At 36.0% G+C, this 17,697-nt stretch overlaps 1 protein-coding gene across 1 annotated transcript; it reads right to left on the reverse strand.

The window, feature by feature from the left end:
- Positions 1 to 1,562: 1,562 nt before the first annotated feature.
- On the reverse strand, positions 1,563 to 5,764 carry LOC126660174 (probable adenylate kinase 6, chloroplastic). Its single transcript, XM_050353522.2, has 4 exons — positions 5,348 to 5,764; positions 4,880 to 5,020; positions 3,580 to 3,852; positions 1,563 to 2,020 (listed from the first exon to the last, which is right to left on the reverse strand). The coding sequence occupies exons 1-4, from the start codon at positions 5,672 to 5,674 to the stop codon at positions 1,859 to 1,861; spliced, it is 903 nt and encodes a 300-aa protein (XP_050209479.1). The 5' UTR covers positions 5,675 to 5,764; the 3' UTR covers positions 1,563 to 1,858.
- Positions 5,765 to 17,697: the final 11,933 nt, after the last annotated feature.

Genomic DNA, 17,697 nt, shown 5'->3' on the forward strand with positions numbered 1-17,697 from the left:
ACAAAATCCATGGTAGAGAAAACCCTATTATCTTTTAAAGCTTCATTTAAAATCCAAATTTTCTTTCTCCGTGGAAGCCCTCATTGCAATTAGGTCGGAATTAATTAATTTTACCATACCTTAAAAGGATTTCTATGAATGTTTGCAGTTTAATCTATTGACAAAATGAGATCTTAAACTACTGGATTGCTAAACACCGCCCGGTTTTACTTACCACCGCACAGGCAAAAGATATTTCTGCCCTTTTAGCAAAATTTTGAAAAAAAAGTTCTCTCAACTCATTCGAATACATTCGAACAAATACGTAAAAAATCGATTAAAATGACGAACAACGAGTACAATTCATCGGATAACGAGTATCGGCGTTCGGAAACAACCCCCGATAAATATTTTTTTAAAAAAAAACTCGAAATAAATAATTTTTTTAAATTTTTTTAAGGAGGGACGTTTACATTTCACGTCCCCTCCAGAGGAGTGGACGCCGGAAAGCGGCGTCCACTAAATAAAAGATGTCCTAATTCTATTAGGGGAAGGTCATTTCTTCCCAACATTTTTCCTACAATTTAATTCCAACTTTAATTTTTCTTTCTCTAGCTAGTTTAAATCACATTTCCTTAAAATTTGCAAACCACTTTAATTTCCAGTTGCTACCACTAATGGAAATTTGGTTTTTAGTGACAGATTTTGACGAAGGTTGCTAATTTAGAAATTGGAGATATAGACGGATTTGGAATAGTTCAGCAACGAAATCTTATTAGTGTTGATTTGATTTGTCGCTAGCTGTTTTTTTTTATATAATTGGAGAGAAAGAGCGTTTGTGAGAGAATTTAAATCCACGACCTAGCATTTTTTATCTAACGTTTATACCATTTGTGTGATATGTCGCTGTTGAGAAAATAAAAAACATTTTACTAAATTTAATAAAATACTTTATAATTTGACATAATCCTAAAAATTATCTTAAAATTTAGACTATTAACAATAAAATTAACGCCTGATCATAGAAAATCAATTAAAATTTTATTACATTTGAACTTTTATATTCTTTTCTCAATACAAATTTATTTCTCCTTACATTTATATCTCAAATGATAATGACTGAAAAGGGTAAAAATAAGGGTTAATTACTATTACCCCCATATGGGGTTTGGTCTGAAATACTATTTCAACCATGAGTTTTAAAAAAGTCAATGGTTTACCCCCTGATATTTGTGTTTTCATAATACCCCCTTCCATAAAGGGAATTTTAGAAACATAAAACTCAGGGGGGAAATAGTCGTCTTTTAAAACTCATGAGGGAAATAGTATTCCAGACCAAACCTCATGGGGGTAATAGTAATTAACCCTAAAAATAAAGAATTAGAAAGTTAGAATGAAACATCTAAAATGGATATATTTGTCAAACACCTCATAATGAATGAGTGATATTGCCAATTAGAAGAAAAAATGTTCACATCCAAAGAAAAACCCTAAACTAAAACTTCTCATGGTTAAAGCTATTTCATAATTTCATCAATGTTAACTTAAAGCTAAAACTTCATAATCAAGAAAATACAGCAAAATTGAACAGCAATAACAATTGCCCAAAATATAATTAGCAATGGACTAAACCACCCATTAACCAAGATAATTTCATCAATGTTAAACTTAAAGCTATTTGATTACTTTACTTTGGACTAACCAAACCCAAACAGATAGTATAACTAACAGTTCACAGGACCTCCCTGCTCTTCACACAATTTCTAACTGTTTAGAATTTGTTTATTGCACATGCGTGTGTTTTTTTCTCCCTTTCATTAATTAAATATCGCCTCTCACAAGCAAAGAATGACCTAAATTTAATTACCTTGCAAGTATGTTACATGGTTACCATGTTGCCTTCAGTCTCTGACTCCTCTTCTTCGTGATCGTCAAGATTCAGAGCTTGAAGCAACTTAGGCCATGACTCTGGGATTCCCCCAGGAAGTTCGAACTCCAATAGCTTCCCACGACTGCGGTAGAAACCTTCAAGCGGTCGACTCTGTAGCAACAAAAAAGGTCAATTGTTCAGAAAATAATCTGCAAATGAAGATTATTATAGCTCTTGCAGCCAAAATGGCAAAAAATTTAGTTCTCATAATTGACACTGTGGTCCTATCCATCACATCTAATTAGTTCATGATAACTATGATCTATTAATATGCACTTTTCTACATTATAAGAAAGGAAGATCCTAATGAATTCATCAGCAAACTACCACTTAGATAAGAAAACTACAGGAAGTGACAGAACTGAGAAAACACCAGCTCGAACTAACGGGGACATCTAAAAATGCAGGAACGAATTGAATTGTAATAATAACTAAAAACAAAGAAAAACAATCCCCAAACAAGAGCCATTGGCCTAACTATCATGTGGATTGATATGTAAACGAAGATTACAGAGGATAAGTCGAAATAATTAGTAACAAACAGACATCAAATATCCCAGCAATACTAATGAGAAGCCTCTCGGCAGCATTGTACCCTGTTCCAGTATTTTGCTAAGACGCAGACAAATTATGGAATTGGAATTGGCAACATATAGGCTCAATCTAATTTTAATATACAGGATGATGATTTCAATAACATAACTATAACATGGAAAGAGGGAATTCCTATAGTTTAAATTGAAGACGCTTAAAAATTTCAGAAGAAAAAAAACATAACTAAGAAAAGTTCATCATGCTTCATTATTTCACATGTGTGGAAGTATTAAAAAAAATACACATTTTTTAGAGGCTATTATAGATTTCAGAGGAGTGAAGCAAAGAGTGCAGCAGGGGAAAAAAAAGAAACCCAAAGTAGTGTGTTGCCATAACGGCATGACATGGGAAGGCAGCATGCAGATAGAATTAGGATTCTTTACAGAGAAGCGAGCTGTTAAGTTTTTCACAATTCAACAGTAGTTTGCCACAGCAGGTAAGGTAGTTAGGAATGAATGAAAATAATATAGTAGTGACCAGTGATGACTGATGACAAGCATCAATATTCTAAGTTGTCAAGTTGTCTGATTCTTTTAGTGGATATAGACATATAAATTTACTCATTACTCATTAGTGCCATCAACAAGTTTGAAGGTGTACTCTGATCTGGTGCTTGAATCTATGGTTTTCTTTCATATATTTATTTATTAATTAGTAAGATTATCATTAATAATCCCCCACTTATCACTGAAAATAAATATTAATAAAGATACCACACTTCTTTTGTCCTGAAGTTGAGCAATATTACAAGTTATATTGTGCATTACCCATAAAAATTGAAGATGGTGGAGATTGAGATATATTTAATTCCCCTCATTTTTTTCTCAAGTCCAGGTTAATTGGAACAGTTAAATGCTTTTTTCTCCCCTACTTATTTATTTTCAGTATTAAATTTTCTCCCATTCACTAATGCTCCCGTATGTATCTTTAAGGCACATATACATATTATAATATTTAAATGTCTAACTAAAACAGAAAACTTATGTCACAGGAGACTGAAATTTGTTATCTTTAAAGCTTGGAAATGAAATACTTGATTTTGCATAAAAAGTATTTAACCAACAAAGTAATATTACCATTTCATTGTAAATGCGAAAACGCTCCTTAACAATCTCTTCTGTATCATCAGATCGTTGGATAAGTTTTGATGCACAGTGAGGAGGAGGAAGCAACGGAGCCATATACATTCCAGGCTTCCCATTCTCACCCTTGAGGTCAATGCTAGCGATATTATAGTTTCCTCCACACTCACTGCACATCCTTCTTCCAAGGCATTTTGCAAGTAGAGCTTCTTCCCTAAGCTTTAGATTAACCACCAAGTCAATATCTGTTACGCCCTCCAATATTTCCTGGAGCAGAACCAACACACAAACATCAAATTATAGCGGTGGAGAGAATCCGATTATTGAAAGAGGATAGAGCGGAAAACAGAGGAAAATTAAGAGAATAAAGACTGCATATTTTTACTATATACATCTATGTCAACAAATTAAAAAAAATAAAAGAAAATCAGAGTGACAATAATGTATATCCGCATTTTTTCCGTTGATACTTTTAGGCAATGCTACCAACTGCTCCTAACCTAGGAGCGTCAAATCTACAAAATCATTTAACCAATCAAACCCCATCAACTTCCAATGAATTTAAACTAGCAGTCAATTGTATTATACATAAACGATTCCTTTTTGAGTGAAACCATCACGCTGCAATTCACCAATTCAACGCTTGGTGACAAAACAGACAGTGAGCGAGTTTGATGCATAACAAATCAGAAAATGCCTTTCAGCTCCTTAATATGTTATAAAAATTGCAAGTAATCCCAGAAGCAGTAAATAAAGATTAAAACCAACATTAAGCATAACATTCAGTAACAGTTATATACATGTATATAATAATGCAAAAGAGAGAAAATGAAGAAAAAGTCTTCAATGATGTTTCATTCCCTCATTAACCAAGGAATAATTTTTCCAGTCTCAAGAACATTTGTTTGTCAATTTTAAATAGCCTTGTAATCACATAATCCACGCCTTTACCTTTTCATACGGCATACAAATAGCAGGTCCCATATATAGGGTAAAAATTCAGAAAAAGAGTTAAACTAATAATTCAGTAAAGATAAAAAAAACCTTCATTTAATATAATAATTCAATTAAAATCCAGCGGCTGGAAAGTGCATTTACATGGCTATATCTGTGCAAACATACCCTCCAAATCAATTTCCTATTCAGATAGGATTTGAGAAAAAGTTAAGGTTGCTAAAATACCGTTTTTTTACAAGTGCAATTTTCTTCCCAATCTTTGAAGTACATATTTTATCCAAGTTCTTATACTCTCCTTACTCTCATAACTAAAAGTAGATCATCTACTCGTACTCACCGCTTGTCGAATAGTTCTCGGAAAGCCATCTAAAATAAAACCAGATTCACCTTTAGCTTCTCCATCTTCAAGCCGTTTCGACAATAAATTAATAATAATCTCATCCGAAACTAATTTCCCTTGATTAACAATCTCCTTAAGCTGCAACAAACACACAAACAACAACAACAATCAAAACACTCCCCCCTGAAAATCTCAAACTTTTGCATCACAATTATCATATCACATCTCTAAGAAACAAAAAAAATCAAATATCAAACATAATAAAAAACATTTAGTAAATTAAACAAAGTCAAAGTTTGAATGAACATACAATCAGATAGCCCAACTTAAAATGCTTGAATTTTAATGCCAAATCTCTCAGAGGCATATAACCAAACACTTAACAGACAATACAAAAACAGCAAAAAAATCAAATCGTTTTCATCAAAATCTTTCACACCCACAAATTAAAACCCTTTAAATCACCTGAGAAGCGAGAGGGCCGGTAGAATTAAGCTCATCACGAACGAGATCACCGGTGGCGATATGAGGAACGCCGAGGAGATTAGAGAGACGAGAAGCGTAAGTTCCTTTACCTACTCCGGGACAACCTAGAAATACCCATTGAATATTTTTATCCTTACTAGGGTTCCGGCGATCAAGATTGCTATTCGGGGTGAAAAACGGCGAAGCCGCCGCCGTTTTATGGTCATTTTCTGAGGTGAAAGTTGAAGAGAAAGTGGCGCGTGATAATAAAGAAGAAAATGATTTGGTTTTGGTGATTATTGATGAGGATCTTAATGCAATTGCCATTGATTTGATTCTATAAGCAGAGGAATTGAGAGAGATCAATGGAAGGGAGAGTTAAGGCTCTGTTTGGTTTTGTTTTATTTTATTCTCTCGAAGTTTGTTTTGCTGTGAGGGTTTTGATTTTAACGAACATTCGTTTTGGTCCCTTAATTTGTCTCAAAGGATCATTTAAGGTTAAATTTATGGCTAACAAAAGTTCATTTTGCCCCATCATCTAGCACAAAATTAGAATGTTAGCTGGACAAGTTTATGGGTTGGATTAAAACATCCATATTTTGGCTAATTCAGCTCATTTTTTTTATATGAGGTGGAACAAAATGATTAGAGCAATTGGAGCTGCGATAGCAGTAAATTATTCCACCGTTTGGAATTGATGGGATAAAATGAGTCAAAATGTTTATTTTAAGTGTGTTTTAATCCAATATGACGAGTTTAAAAGTGTGTGTGTTTAAAACCTTGATATTCATTCTAAATATAAGAGGCAAAATATTTTTTTTATCATTAGATATAAATTGAAGTTGAGGTAGAAGAAAGTTATTGGCTAATTTAAAGCTGAAGTTAAAACAAAATAAAAATGTTAAGTTTAGAGTGGTTTTTTCTAAAAGATATAAATTTGGTCTTAATTGGAATTTTGTTTGAAGTTTAAGCAGCAAAATTTATCTTTGTATGTCTTTTTTGTTTTCATTCAAGTGAGGGAGGGAATGGAGAGCACGTGCTTATTTTTCTACGTTGAAATTAGGCCACGGGGTCGAGGTGTGCGCACAATGCAAGGACTTGATTGTAAGGAAAAGTTTCGAATTCAATTTGGCACTTGAAAAATTGAATCATATAAGTTTTGATCATGTAGGTTAATAATATTTTGATGACGTATCTTAAAAATAGTTATTTTAGCGCAAAGACAAACAAATCTAATTAAAAAAACTTTAGAGTGATTAACCCAACAAAATAAGTGTGCTTCACCTAATAATTTTTTGTGCAATCATATACGAATGACTTAATAATGATCGAAATTAAAACGCTCAATTAGATTTTATATTATGCTTTAATGAATTTGAGTAACTCTATCAAGAGATTATTATTTGAAAAATAAGAATTTCTCAAACAAATATAACTGTATTAAACCTTTCAAAACCTAATAAATGTTTGACTAATATTTTATTTGTCTCTACTTCATTAAATATTAAAAAAATAGATGGCTTACTCTAAATTTGAAGAAAATAGACTTTAAAAAGAGTGAGCTGAGATACATTTATGATGAATTTGGTTCAAAATAAATTCTATAAAAATTTATTAAAAAATATATTTTATTTATTTATAAATTTAATTAGTAACTCTAATTTTTAAGTTTTTGTACAATTTGATCATGTTTATGTTAAATGAATTCATTGTATAAAATAAAATACATTGTATAAATTAAGATACAGTAAAATAAGAATCGAAACAAATGAAAAGTTATGAAATTATCACAATACAGTCTAACTAATTTTATTTATTCAGTTATAACACTAGTTCAAAGCGAAGTTTCATAGAGATAGTGTTCTAAATACCTCGTTTACTTAGCTACATTTGGAAAAAATAAAATTCAAGAAATGCAGTGTTTGTGCGCTATACCACAGCTATGTAATGCAAACAAGAGAGAGAACAATCATGGTTATTTTTAGATAATTTGGTTTATATGAAGAAGAAAAAGAGGAAATATTGGAAAAAACAAATTTAATGTTTTAATTTTTTACTGATTTAGTCTTACATTTTAAACGTTATGAAGTAAATTTTAACCTTTTCAATTTTTATATTTTGTAGCCTGAACTTTTTTCCGGCCATTATTTACATATGTAGCAGCCATATTATTGACATATCAAATTCCGACGTTTTAAAATTTTATAAAGAAGATTACAATCGTATTTTTGCACTAGCAGTGTTTTAAAAACCGAACCGATGGCCAAACCGGTGAGGCCACCGGTTCTCAGAATAAAAAAATTACAATTCGCCGGTTTTTACCGCTTCGACATCCGGTATTTACTGGTTTAATCCGGTTTGATCCGGTTCAAACCGATCCAACCCGGTTCAACTAAAAGTCCAATTTTTTGCGGTTTTAGAAACCGGTTCCTGGTTTAACTGGTTCGACCAGCCGGGCCGGTTTTTAAAACATTGTTCTGTAACCTAAAAAAATAACAAAAGGGCCGGAATTCGGAATAAGTCTACAAAATGCAAAAATTGAAAAGATTAGAATTTATTTCGTAACGTTTTAAACGTTAGACTTTAATTGTTAAAAAGGTGAAATATTATTTTGCCAATACAAAAAAAAAACCTTCTTATATAGTTAATTTTTGTTAATAAATTATATATGCAGGATAGTAAAATATTCATTGAATGATTACAATTACTAAATCTAAAAACAATAATGTATTTGACTATCTATTTACTAAAAAAGTACAACTTATTTTATAAATTATAAGAAAGACTTCAAAATTCTGTAAGAAAACCACAAAATGGCATAAAAAGTGTCAATTCTTTTAAATACAATTTTCAAAAAAAATTCACTTAGCACCTAAAAGTTCTTGTTTTTTCTACTCTATGTCATAGATATATCGAAAATGTATCAATGAACAGATCAAATATGTATTTACGGTGTATCTTTTATAGGCAAATGAAAAGGCGTTGAAAGTGAAAAGTTTTTATTTTTTAGATACATATTATATTTTTAGATTTAGAGCATATTTTTTAATTTAAGTGATTTTTTTTAAATTAATTTTATGGTTAACCTAAAACTATCACTAGATAATTAAAAGAGGAAATTAGATGTAACACGTGTTTTTGTAAAGTAATTAGATAAGTACGTGAGCGACTTATTAATTGCAACAAAAGATTGAGTCTTGTTTATAACACTTAATAAGCTATTTTAATTGCTGAACCACGTACTGTTCTTTCCATTCCTTCCTTCTTCTTCTTTTCATTCTTCCTTTTCTTTTCTATAGTTTTCTTCCACTGTCTTCGTAACTTACTGGTTTTTCCTTCAATTTCATCCTTTCTATCACCATCCCATTTGTTGAATACGAGAGTGTTACCTGAGATGATGGGGTTGCTACTGCCGCAAAGACGAAGACCCAGCTGCTAATGTTTCAAAGACACAACTTTCCGTCTAATATCAATCAATCACACTTTTTTCAGGCAAAACGACCATCGTCGTCCCCGGTCTAAGCTCCAACGACCGCCGGAGATTACTGCTTATGCTCCAACGATTAAACCAACGGTGGCAGTGGTATTAAATAATTAAGGATCCAATATTTTTGTTTCGATTAGAAAGAAAATGGAAACAAAAATTAAAAGGAAATAGAACAATAATTAATTATTGAATGCCATATTTTTGTTTATGTGTTTGTTGTGTTTTTATGTTATTTACAGTAGAGAGAGAAGTTAGAGAGAGAAAAGAAGAGTAATGTAATTTTGATATATCTAAAGTATACCAAAAATATACAAAAAGTATATAAATGTTATACTATATAGATGTAAGATTGAATGCGGCAACAATTATCGGTTTAAAACCTTTTAAGATTAATGCAATGGCAAATGAACTATAATGGCTCGAAGATTATTATATCTGCATATAATTGTCTTTGGCATCAAAAGCAATCAAATTGAGGATGATTATGGAATGCTGCAATAATTGTTAGGTTAAAGCTTTTTAAAATTAATGCAATGGTAAAAGAACTATATTGGCTCGAAGTTTGTTATATCTGCAAATAATTATTATATGAATAAAAGAACAATTAGGTTGTTGATTATGATTATGGAAGAGGAAGAGTGTGCTTATGAGATTTATCAATATTTGATTAGTCTTTATAATAACTTAATTTGTATATTTTTTGCAGGCTATTGACATACTTTTTGTAGGCTATTTTGTATATCCGTAATATACAATTTGTATTTTTTAATATAATATTCTTATTTTTTTATATAACAACTTAATTTTTGTAAATTTTTTAATAAGAATATATATAAAGTATACATAAGATATACCAAACACTACAAAAATATACAAAAGATAATGCCAAATACTGATAATAACTGGTGTTGTCATTTCTGAGCATTAAAAAAACACAGTAAGTATACCGATAATCTACATAAAGTATACATAATTTGTTTAGCATAAACATTGTATGTATTTAAAAAAAATTACAGATGGTATACATAAAATATACAAACACATTTTAAACATAAACAAGAAAATTAAAAGATATGATACAAATATACATAAAATATACATAAGATATACCAAACATTATAATTATTTTAAAAAATTACAAACGATATACATAAAGTATACATACGGTATACATAAAATATACAAACACGTAAACAAAAATTAGAAAAGTAAAAGATATAATAAGGATATACATAAAATATATATAAGATATACCAAACATTGTAGAAATATACGAAAGATAATGCCAAATACTGATAATAACTGATGTTGCATTTCTGAAGCATTAAAAAAACATAGTAAGCATATTGATAATATACATAAAGTATACATAATATGATTAGAATAAATATTGTACTTATTTAGACAAATCAGTACATATAACAAATGTACACTATACATAAAACATTAAAAAGGTATACCAAATTATTGTAATCATAAAAAATAAAATAATCAATACATTTAACTTTTAAATTGCATTAACATATAAAAAGAAACAATATACTGAAATTATATGAGGGTATACTAAAAGTATACAAAAAGTATACTGAAAAAACAAGCATTAGCTGCAGAAAACAGCAGCAGCAGTAAGAAAAATAGAAAATAACAACAACATCAACATAAAAGAAAAACAACAGTTGCGGCAACGTGAAAAGAAACAACAACAATATCACAATAAAAATACAACAATTATATAAACCTGAAATCGATTGAAATTTGAATTGCATATTGATAAATAGATGAAGAAGTTTGTTTTTGAGTAATGATTGTAGTACCATGAAGCTTAAATACCATGACTAATGAAAAATTAGGACAAAGAAGAAGTTAGGAGTAGGCTATATAAATTGAAAAATAAAATAAAAAATAGAGCCGGCGGCTATGGGACTCGAAGCTTGCGACGGGTGTGGGACTCGAAGCTTGCAACGGGTGTAAGAGTCGAAACTTGCGGCGGCTGTGGGACTCGAAGCTTACGGCGGCTGTGGGACTCGAAGCTTACGGCGGCTGTGGGACTCGAAGCTTACAGCGGCTGCGGGACTCCAAACTTGCGGCGGAAGAGAATAGATCTAGCGCGATAAAAAATAGATCTTTATGTCTGAAATTAGATAGAAAATAAGATAGATTAAATAAAAAAGGAGATGGGTAAGGCGAAGAAAGAAGATGAATAAGACATTGTTGGAGAAGAATAAGGCAAAGGAAGGACATGAATAAGACAAGAAAGGAAGGGAAATGTGATGTTGAGAATCTGTAATTTTGAAAAACACGTGTTGGTTGAAAAAATATATGAAAAATAAGTGCTAACTTTTGTTTGGAAAATTAGTTAAGTGTTATCCCTAATTAATTACAGATTTCCGTAATTATGGGATTATTTTTCCCTTTTTCTATATTTTTCAATTTTTCCCTAATATTTTTGGTTTGTTGTTTGTGGTGTGCAGGGACGGATACAAGGTAGGGCCCAGGCCCCTCGATCCAAAAAAAGTCAAATTATTACCCTTAGGCTTTAATCCAAGCTGTTAAGTTTTAGTCCAATTTCTTTCCACTCTTTCTTTAATTCACACATTGCACATGCCTTTTATCCAAATAGAATTTCTAATTTTAAATATTTTATCAATTTAATTCTACACTTTAAAAGGTCAGTGGTTTTTATCTCTCACTATTTCAATAATAGTCAATTTTTATTGCTGATACAGGTCGATCTTTAAAGGGTCGCCCGTACTGTTTTTCCTGCACAAGTAACAAATATAAGCTCAAAGGACCTCAGGCTTTCTCAGCCTGAAAGCCACTCCGATGCTTAAGTCAGAGAGGGTTTTTTGGTAGGTAAATGAATGTAAGAGTATTTAAGTCTGATTTGTGCTTACCCTTCTCAGCATTCGGTGGCTTCCTTTTATAATGAGTTTAAGGCGGTTGTTATCTGGGAAATCGTGGGTTTATCCCACGATTATTGATAATGGTGAAGGCACGTTCCCGATTATCCCGGGTAGTGGGTGTCAGGGAACGGAGTGGATGAGGTTGTCTAAATGGCAGACCTGGATAAGTCCGCCCGAGACAGACATGGGCGATACTCGTTGGAGACCCGTTGGGCGAGCATAGCATTCGTTAGGCGATGCTTGGAGTTCGGATATTATTAGGTCGGTATCAGATGTCCCCCCCTGTAATCTTGCTAAGTCAAAGACTTGAAGCGCCAAATTTCAAAATTCGAATTTCCGAAATTTTCGAAATGATTTGAATTCCAAACGTTTCCTTCAACGGTTACGAATCTGAAGCGTTTTTCGACTATAAAAGAACGCGACTTTTGGTTTCTCATTGATTATTTCGAGGAGTTTCCTGCTGTCAGGCATTCGAGTGTCTAGCTTGGTGTATAAAAGAGGTACTTATCCTTTAATTTAAAAATTTTTAACTCTTGATTTTTCTATTTGATTCTCTTCTTTTGTTGATTTGTTTCTTCAGCAAGGCTTTCTTCGAGTTACATAGCACCAGACTTTCTCTTTTAATCAGTAAGTGGCTTAGCTATTTTTGTTTGTCTTCTTGTTTCCCTCTTCTTGTTTGCTTTCAGATAGTGTATTTTTAGGATGTCTACAATGAAGATTTCAGTGTCTTCCCCTTCTTCTTCTTCTTCTTCTGATAGTTCTGCCAGTGACCCTACTTACCCTGTTCCTCTTGCTACCCTTGTGGAGTTGTCATCTGACGAGGAGGGGTTGTCTCAGAAGGTGATCCCTGATAGTGAGGAGGGGGCTGATGACAGAGGGCCAGAGGGTGAGGCTCCCCTTGAGGATGCCGGTGGAGATGAGACCGGAGATGGTGAACTGGGCGATGATGAAGGAGATGAGGAGGATTTTGTTTTGAAGAGACGTAAGGCCTCCTCCGAGGTATCCTCTAGTAAGAAAAAACCTTTGTCTGAGTGGCCCATTGTCCTCGGTCAAAGTGCCCTAGTATGGATTAGGGCGAGGTACGAGATTCCCTCCATCATCGGGATCCGGATTCCTTTTGAAGGATCGGCTGTTGACCAAGTCTTAGATGCCGACGAGCAGTTGACTTTCATAGAAGATTTTGAAGCAGGCTTGAGGTTGCCCCTTGATGGCTTTACGCAGATGGTGTTTGACCATTTTAAAATTCCCTTAGGTCAACTTCACCCTAACGCCCATCGCCATTTGACGGGGATTTTCATTCGTGGGCTCCATCTGAAGAGGTCGGTTGGCTATGAAATTGTCCGAGCGATATATTCTCTTGGGAGGAAGAAAAGTGATGAGTTCTTCTATCTGCAACCTGGCCGATCTCCCTTTTGTGGCAATCCCAATTCTTTGAAGCAGTGGAAAGGTTCTTTCGTGATTGCTAAACAGGAAGGGGGTTGGGGCTCCATCCCCAATGTATTTTTGGAAGGTCCTAGGAAATTGGACAAGGTTATATTGAGCGAGGATGATCAGAAAACGTTGACTTTGCTCCGGGATGGCGGGAAGGTTCATGTGGTGAAGCTTATTGAGCAATATTTTGGCTGGGATCAAGGCGTTGCTTCTAAGAGAAGTAGGAGAGTAAAGAGTGGCAAGAAGGGGAAGAAGAAGAAGAAGAATGACGATAAGCAGGAAACCTCGCCTCTCAAAGAGGGCGAGTTTCCTGATGATGGCGAACCACCTCTCTCTTCTCCCCTTAATATTTCTTCTATGCCCCTTAGTCCTTCTGGTACCTTGTTTGTACCATGAAGCTTTTGTTATCTTTGTGTTCTGATTTTTAGTTTCTGATATTTGTTTATTTTCTTGGAATTCTCAGTGGTTGACTTCAAGGAGCTCCAACAGAAGGTTATGGAAGATAGAAGAGCTCGCCGAGAGAAAGAGGTGCGGCAGAAGGAGGCTCTCGCCCAAGCTGTCTCTGCGAAACTCTCCGACGTGGGGAAGGGGCCTCAAAAGAAGGGGGGGCGATGTTCCTTCCGGAAATAAGCTGTCTTCTTCCCAGAAGGACGATGGTTCTGCCCCAACTCCTCCTGTTGCTTCCAGGGTGATACTTCCTGGTTTTGCCATTAGGGAGCCTGTTCTGAGTCCTCCTTCCTCTGCTGTTCCTTCTTATACTGGCAAAGGGAAGGACAAGATGGAGGTTCCCTCGAGGGATAAGAATTCTAAGTCCATTCATCCTCCTCCTCCAGCTGTGATGACTGCTTCTTCGGGCTCGAAGAGACGAGCTCCTTCCTCTGGGGGCGAGGATGTTGCTGAGGAGGGTCCTTCCATGAAGAAGCCGCGGAAGGATGTGACTCAGGTCGACCTCATCCTTCAAAAGTATGGGATGGAGGCCACTAGCCGTTGTCCGGCTGTTGCGGCTGACATCTTTAGGGGTTCTTGCTGCCCTTCTGATGTCGATTATTATCTGAGAAGGCCGGACGACGTGCTGATCGACGACTGCTTTACCGGCCTGCTAAGGGTGATTATTTTAGTGCCTTTTTCTCCTTTCCTTCTTCTTTCTCCCCTTTTTTTTATTAACGTTACTTTATTTTGTTTCTAGACCGGCTTCGCCATCCGCCAATACTGCTCAAACCGTCTGAATGACGAGGATATTCTGGCTAAGCTGAGGGCGGAGTACAAGCTTTTGAAGGGGAAGCATGACTCTCTTAAAGCTGAGCACGGCGGATGTGCTCCTAAGCAAACCTCTCTTTGCGCCGATGTGGATCGGTTGTCGAAAGAAAGGGAGAGTGCTGTCAAGCAGCAGCAGGTGCTATCTGCTGAGGTCGCCCGCCTTAAAAAGGAGAACAAGAGTTTATCTGCGGAGGTGGTGATCAAGGGGAGTGATTATGAGGAGCTGAAAAAGGAATTTGACACCACTGTCCTGGCTCTTACGGAGAAGGTGTCTGCTGCTGAGAAGAAGCTTTATTTGAAGCGGGGTCGACTGACTCGTGAGAAGGAAAGGCGTCGTCGCAATACCGCCCAGCTGGCCAACGATCTGACTGATTTTACTGAGGCTATTGTGGGTACTTACTTAGAACGTCATCCTGATGACGACGTTGACTTTTTGTACGGCTTTCCTTCTGGGGTCAACAGTGAGAGCGAGTCGGATTCCCCTGAAGACTTGTTTGTTTCCATCAAGTCTGAAAATGGTGGAGGTGCTGCTGAGGAAGCCAAGCAGTCTGCCCAAGGGGTCCAGGAACCTGCCAAGGCTGGTGAGAAGCCTCTTGTTCCCGGTTTGGGAGGTAGTCCTGAGGAGAAGGACTTCGGTTTGATTATTTCTTCTGAGCGCCCTTTTGCTGCTCTGGAGTTATTGGATAGGCCCTCTGATTTGGATTATATTCTTCCCGGGGCCGATCCTCTAAGTCTAGCCGACGTCCCTTCTCCTTCCCGGTCCGGCAACATTGTTGTAGCTGCTTCTTCAGTTGCGGGGAATTCGCAAGAAGCATTATCTGACCCTGCTGCTTCCGAGGTTGTTAAGGGAGCTCTCCCTGAGAAGGCTGAGGATGTGAAGATTTAAGAGCCCCTTTCCCCTTTTTTCTTTGTTATGTACTTTGTACATTTGTATATTTTCTTTTGTTAGGAATTTTACTTTCCTTTGTAATTTTTTTTTGTGGGGCATTTGCCTTCTTTTTAATATATATCTTTTTTTTTGCCTTCTTTATTTTTGAGACAGTTAGCTTCTATGTTCTCTTTATTTTAGGCGATATATATATTTTGACTGTGTATTTTCCTTTTTTGGGAATGAACTCGTCAGTTCTCCTCTTTGGAAATATTTTAAGTAATCAGTAATTATGGTAAAGAGACGATATCTGTGGAAATTCCTTGTCCGAGCAAGGGTAAATTAAAATACTTGCATAAATTCAAATACAATAACGTGATGAAATATCACTTGTAGAAATTGAAACATAATGCTGTGATTAAACATCACTTGGAGGAATTGAAATACAATACTGAAACTAAACATCGCTTGACTAATTACGTTAATTCTTAAGGAATAACTAATCATGTCGGATGGCGACCCATTGTCACTAAATTTTTCTCAAGTTGTTGGCGTTCCATGTCCTTGGTATAAATCTTCCCATGGAGTTAGTGAGTTTAAATGTTCCTTCTTTAATGACCTCGCTGATGGTGTAAGGTCCTTCCCAGTTTGGCTGTAGTTTTCCGCTTCCTGCTTCTCCTTTTTTGACTTCGGTTTTTCGCATGACGAGGTCGCCTAGTTTGAATTTTCTTTTCTTTACATGGCTGTTGAAATGTTTGGCCATCTTTTGTCTGTAGGCTTCCATCCTGATGTCTGATCTGTTGATTTTTTCAACCAGGAGATCCAGATTGTTCCTGAGCTCTTCTTCGTTTTCTTCTAGGTTTAGCTGGTTGTCTTCTGTCCTTGGCGTGGGTGCGCCGATCTCTACAGGAATTACAGCTTCCGTTCCATAGGCCAGGGCGAATGGAGTTTCGCCCGTTGATTCTCTAGGGGTGGTACGGTAGTTCCATAGGACGCTGTAGAGTTCTTCTACCCATCTTCCTTTGCACTCGTCTAGTCTTCTTTTTAGTCCGGCCAGTAGGATTCTGTTGGCCATTTCAGTTTGCCCATTTGATTGTGGATGGTAAACCGAAGTGAACCTTAGGTCGATCTGATACTCGGCACAAAACTTTCTAAACTTTGCTGAGTCGAACTGCTTTCCGTTGTCTGTGATCAGCACCTTCGGTATTCCAAACCTGCACAAGATAGATCTAAAGAAAAAGTTAGTTATGCGCTGTTGGGTGATTTTTGCCAGTGGTTCTGCCTCTATCCACTTGGTGAAGTGGTCGATTGCCACTACCAGGAACTTCCGTTGTCCTGTGGCCAAAGGGAGAGGTCCCAGGATGTCCATGCCCCACTGGGCGAACGGCCATGCACTGCCGATGGGTTTCATTTCTGAAGCTTGCTTTCTCGGTACCAAGGCATGTTGCTGGCAAGGCCAGCATCCCCTTACTAGCGTTGTAGCTTGTTCTTTCATCGTGGGCCAATAATAGCCTTGTAGCAGTGCTTTCCTGACCAGTGTTGATGCTCCGTCATGTGCTCCGCAGGTCCCCTCATGTAATTCTTTCATGATGTACTCTCCTTCTTCTTTGTTCACACATCTTAGCCAGGGATGGGTGAACGACCGTTTGTACAGCTGGCCGTTGTATATTCCGAACTTTGATGAGAGTACCACTATTCTTTTGGCTTCCTTCTTATCCTCGGGGAGTATTCCATTAGCCAGGTATGCTGTGAGGGGGGTCATCCAGGTTTCTTCCCCTTCTATCATCAGTACTTCGCCTTCTTCAATTTCTTCTTGAAAGCTAGGCTGTCGTTTGATTTCATGAGGGATGTTTCTCATTGAGTCGTAATTCTTTGTTGCTGCCCACTTTGCCAATTCGTCTGATCTTCCATTCATTGCTCTGGGTATTTGCTGTAACGACCAGGATCGCCCATTATCGGCAAAGAAGGTTTTGGCCTGCTTGGCGTATTTCTTCAATGTAGCTTCTTTTACTTCGAAGTTCCCTGAGACTTGGTTCACAACCAGTTGTGAATCACTGTAGATCTGGACTTCGGAGATATTGAGCTCTTCGCATAATTGCAACCCTGTTATCAGCGCCTCATATTCCGCAACATTGTTGGAAGCTGGAAATTCGAGTCTTGCTGAGTATTCCATTTGGATTCTTCCTGGTCCTTTGAGCACGACTCCGATGCCCGCTCCTTCTCCGCAAACTGCTCCATCGACGTGTATCTCTTAGGGAGTCGTTTTGTCCTCCATGGGTTCTTTGAATGTTAATTCTGCGAAGAAGTCGGCTAGTGCTTGAGCTTTCAGTGCTTTTCGAGCTTCATAGATAACGCCCAGACTTCCTATTTTGACGGCCCATTCTGCTATGCGTCCACTTGTCTC

Source organism: Mercurialis annua, linkage group LG8 (genome assembly GCF_937616625.2).
Source record: "Mercurialis annua linkage group LG8, ddMerAnnu1.2, whole genome shotgun sequence".
Taxonomy (NCBI): domain Eukaryota; kingdom Viridiplantae; phylum Streptophyta; class Magnoliopsida; order Malpighiales; family Euphorbiaceae; genus Mercurialis; species Mercurialis annua.

Coding starts and splice junctions, on each gene's coding strand:
- LOC126660174 (XM_050353522.2), bottom strand. CDS start 5,674: ATGGCAATTGCATTAAGATCCTCATCAATAATCACCAAAACCAAATCA. Junction 5,021..5,347: donor CCGGCCCTCTCGCTTCTCAG/GTGATTTAAAGG, acceptor TGTTTGTTGCAG/CTTAAGGAGATTGTTAATCA. Junction 2,021..3,579: donor TTCGCATTTACAATGAAATG/GTAATATTACTT, acceptor TTGTTGCTACAG/AGTCGACCGCTTGAAGGTTT.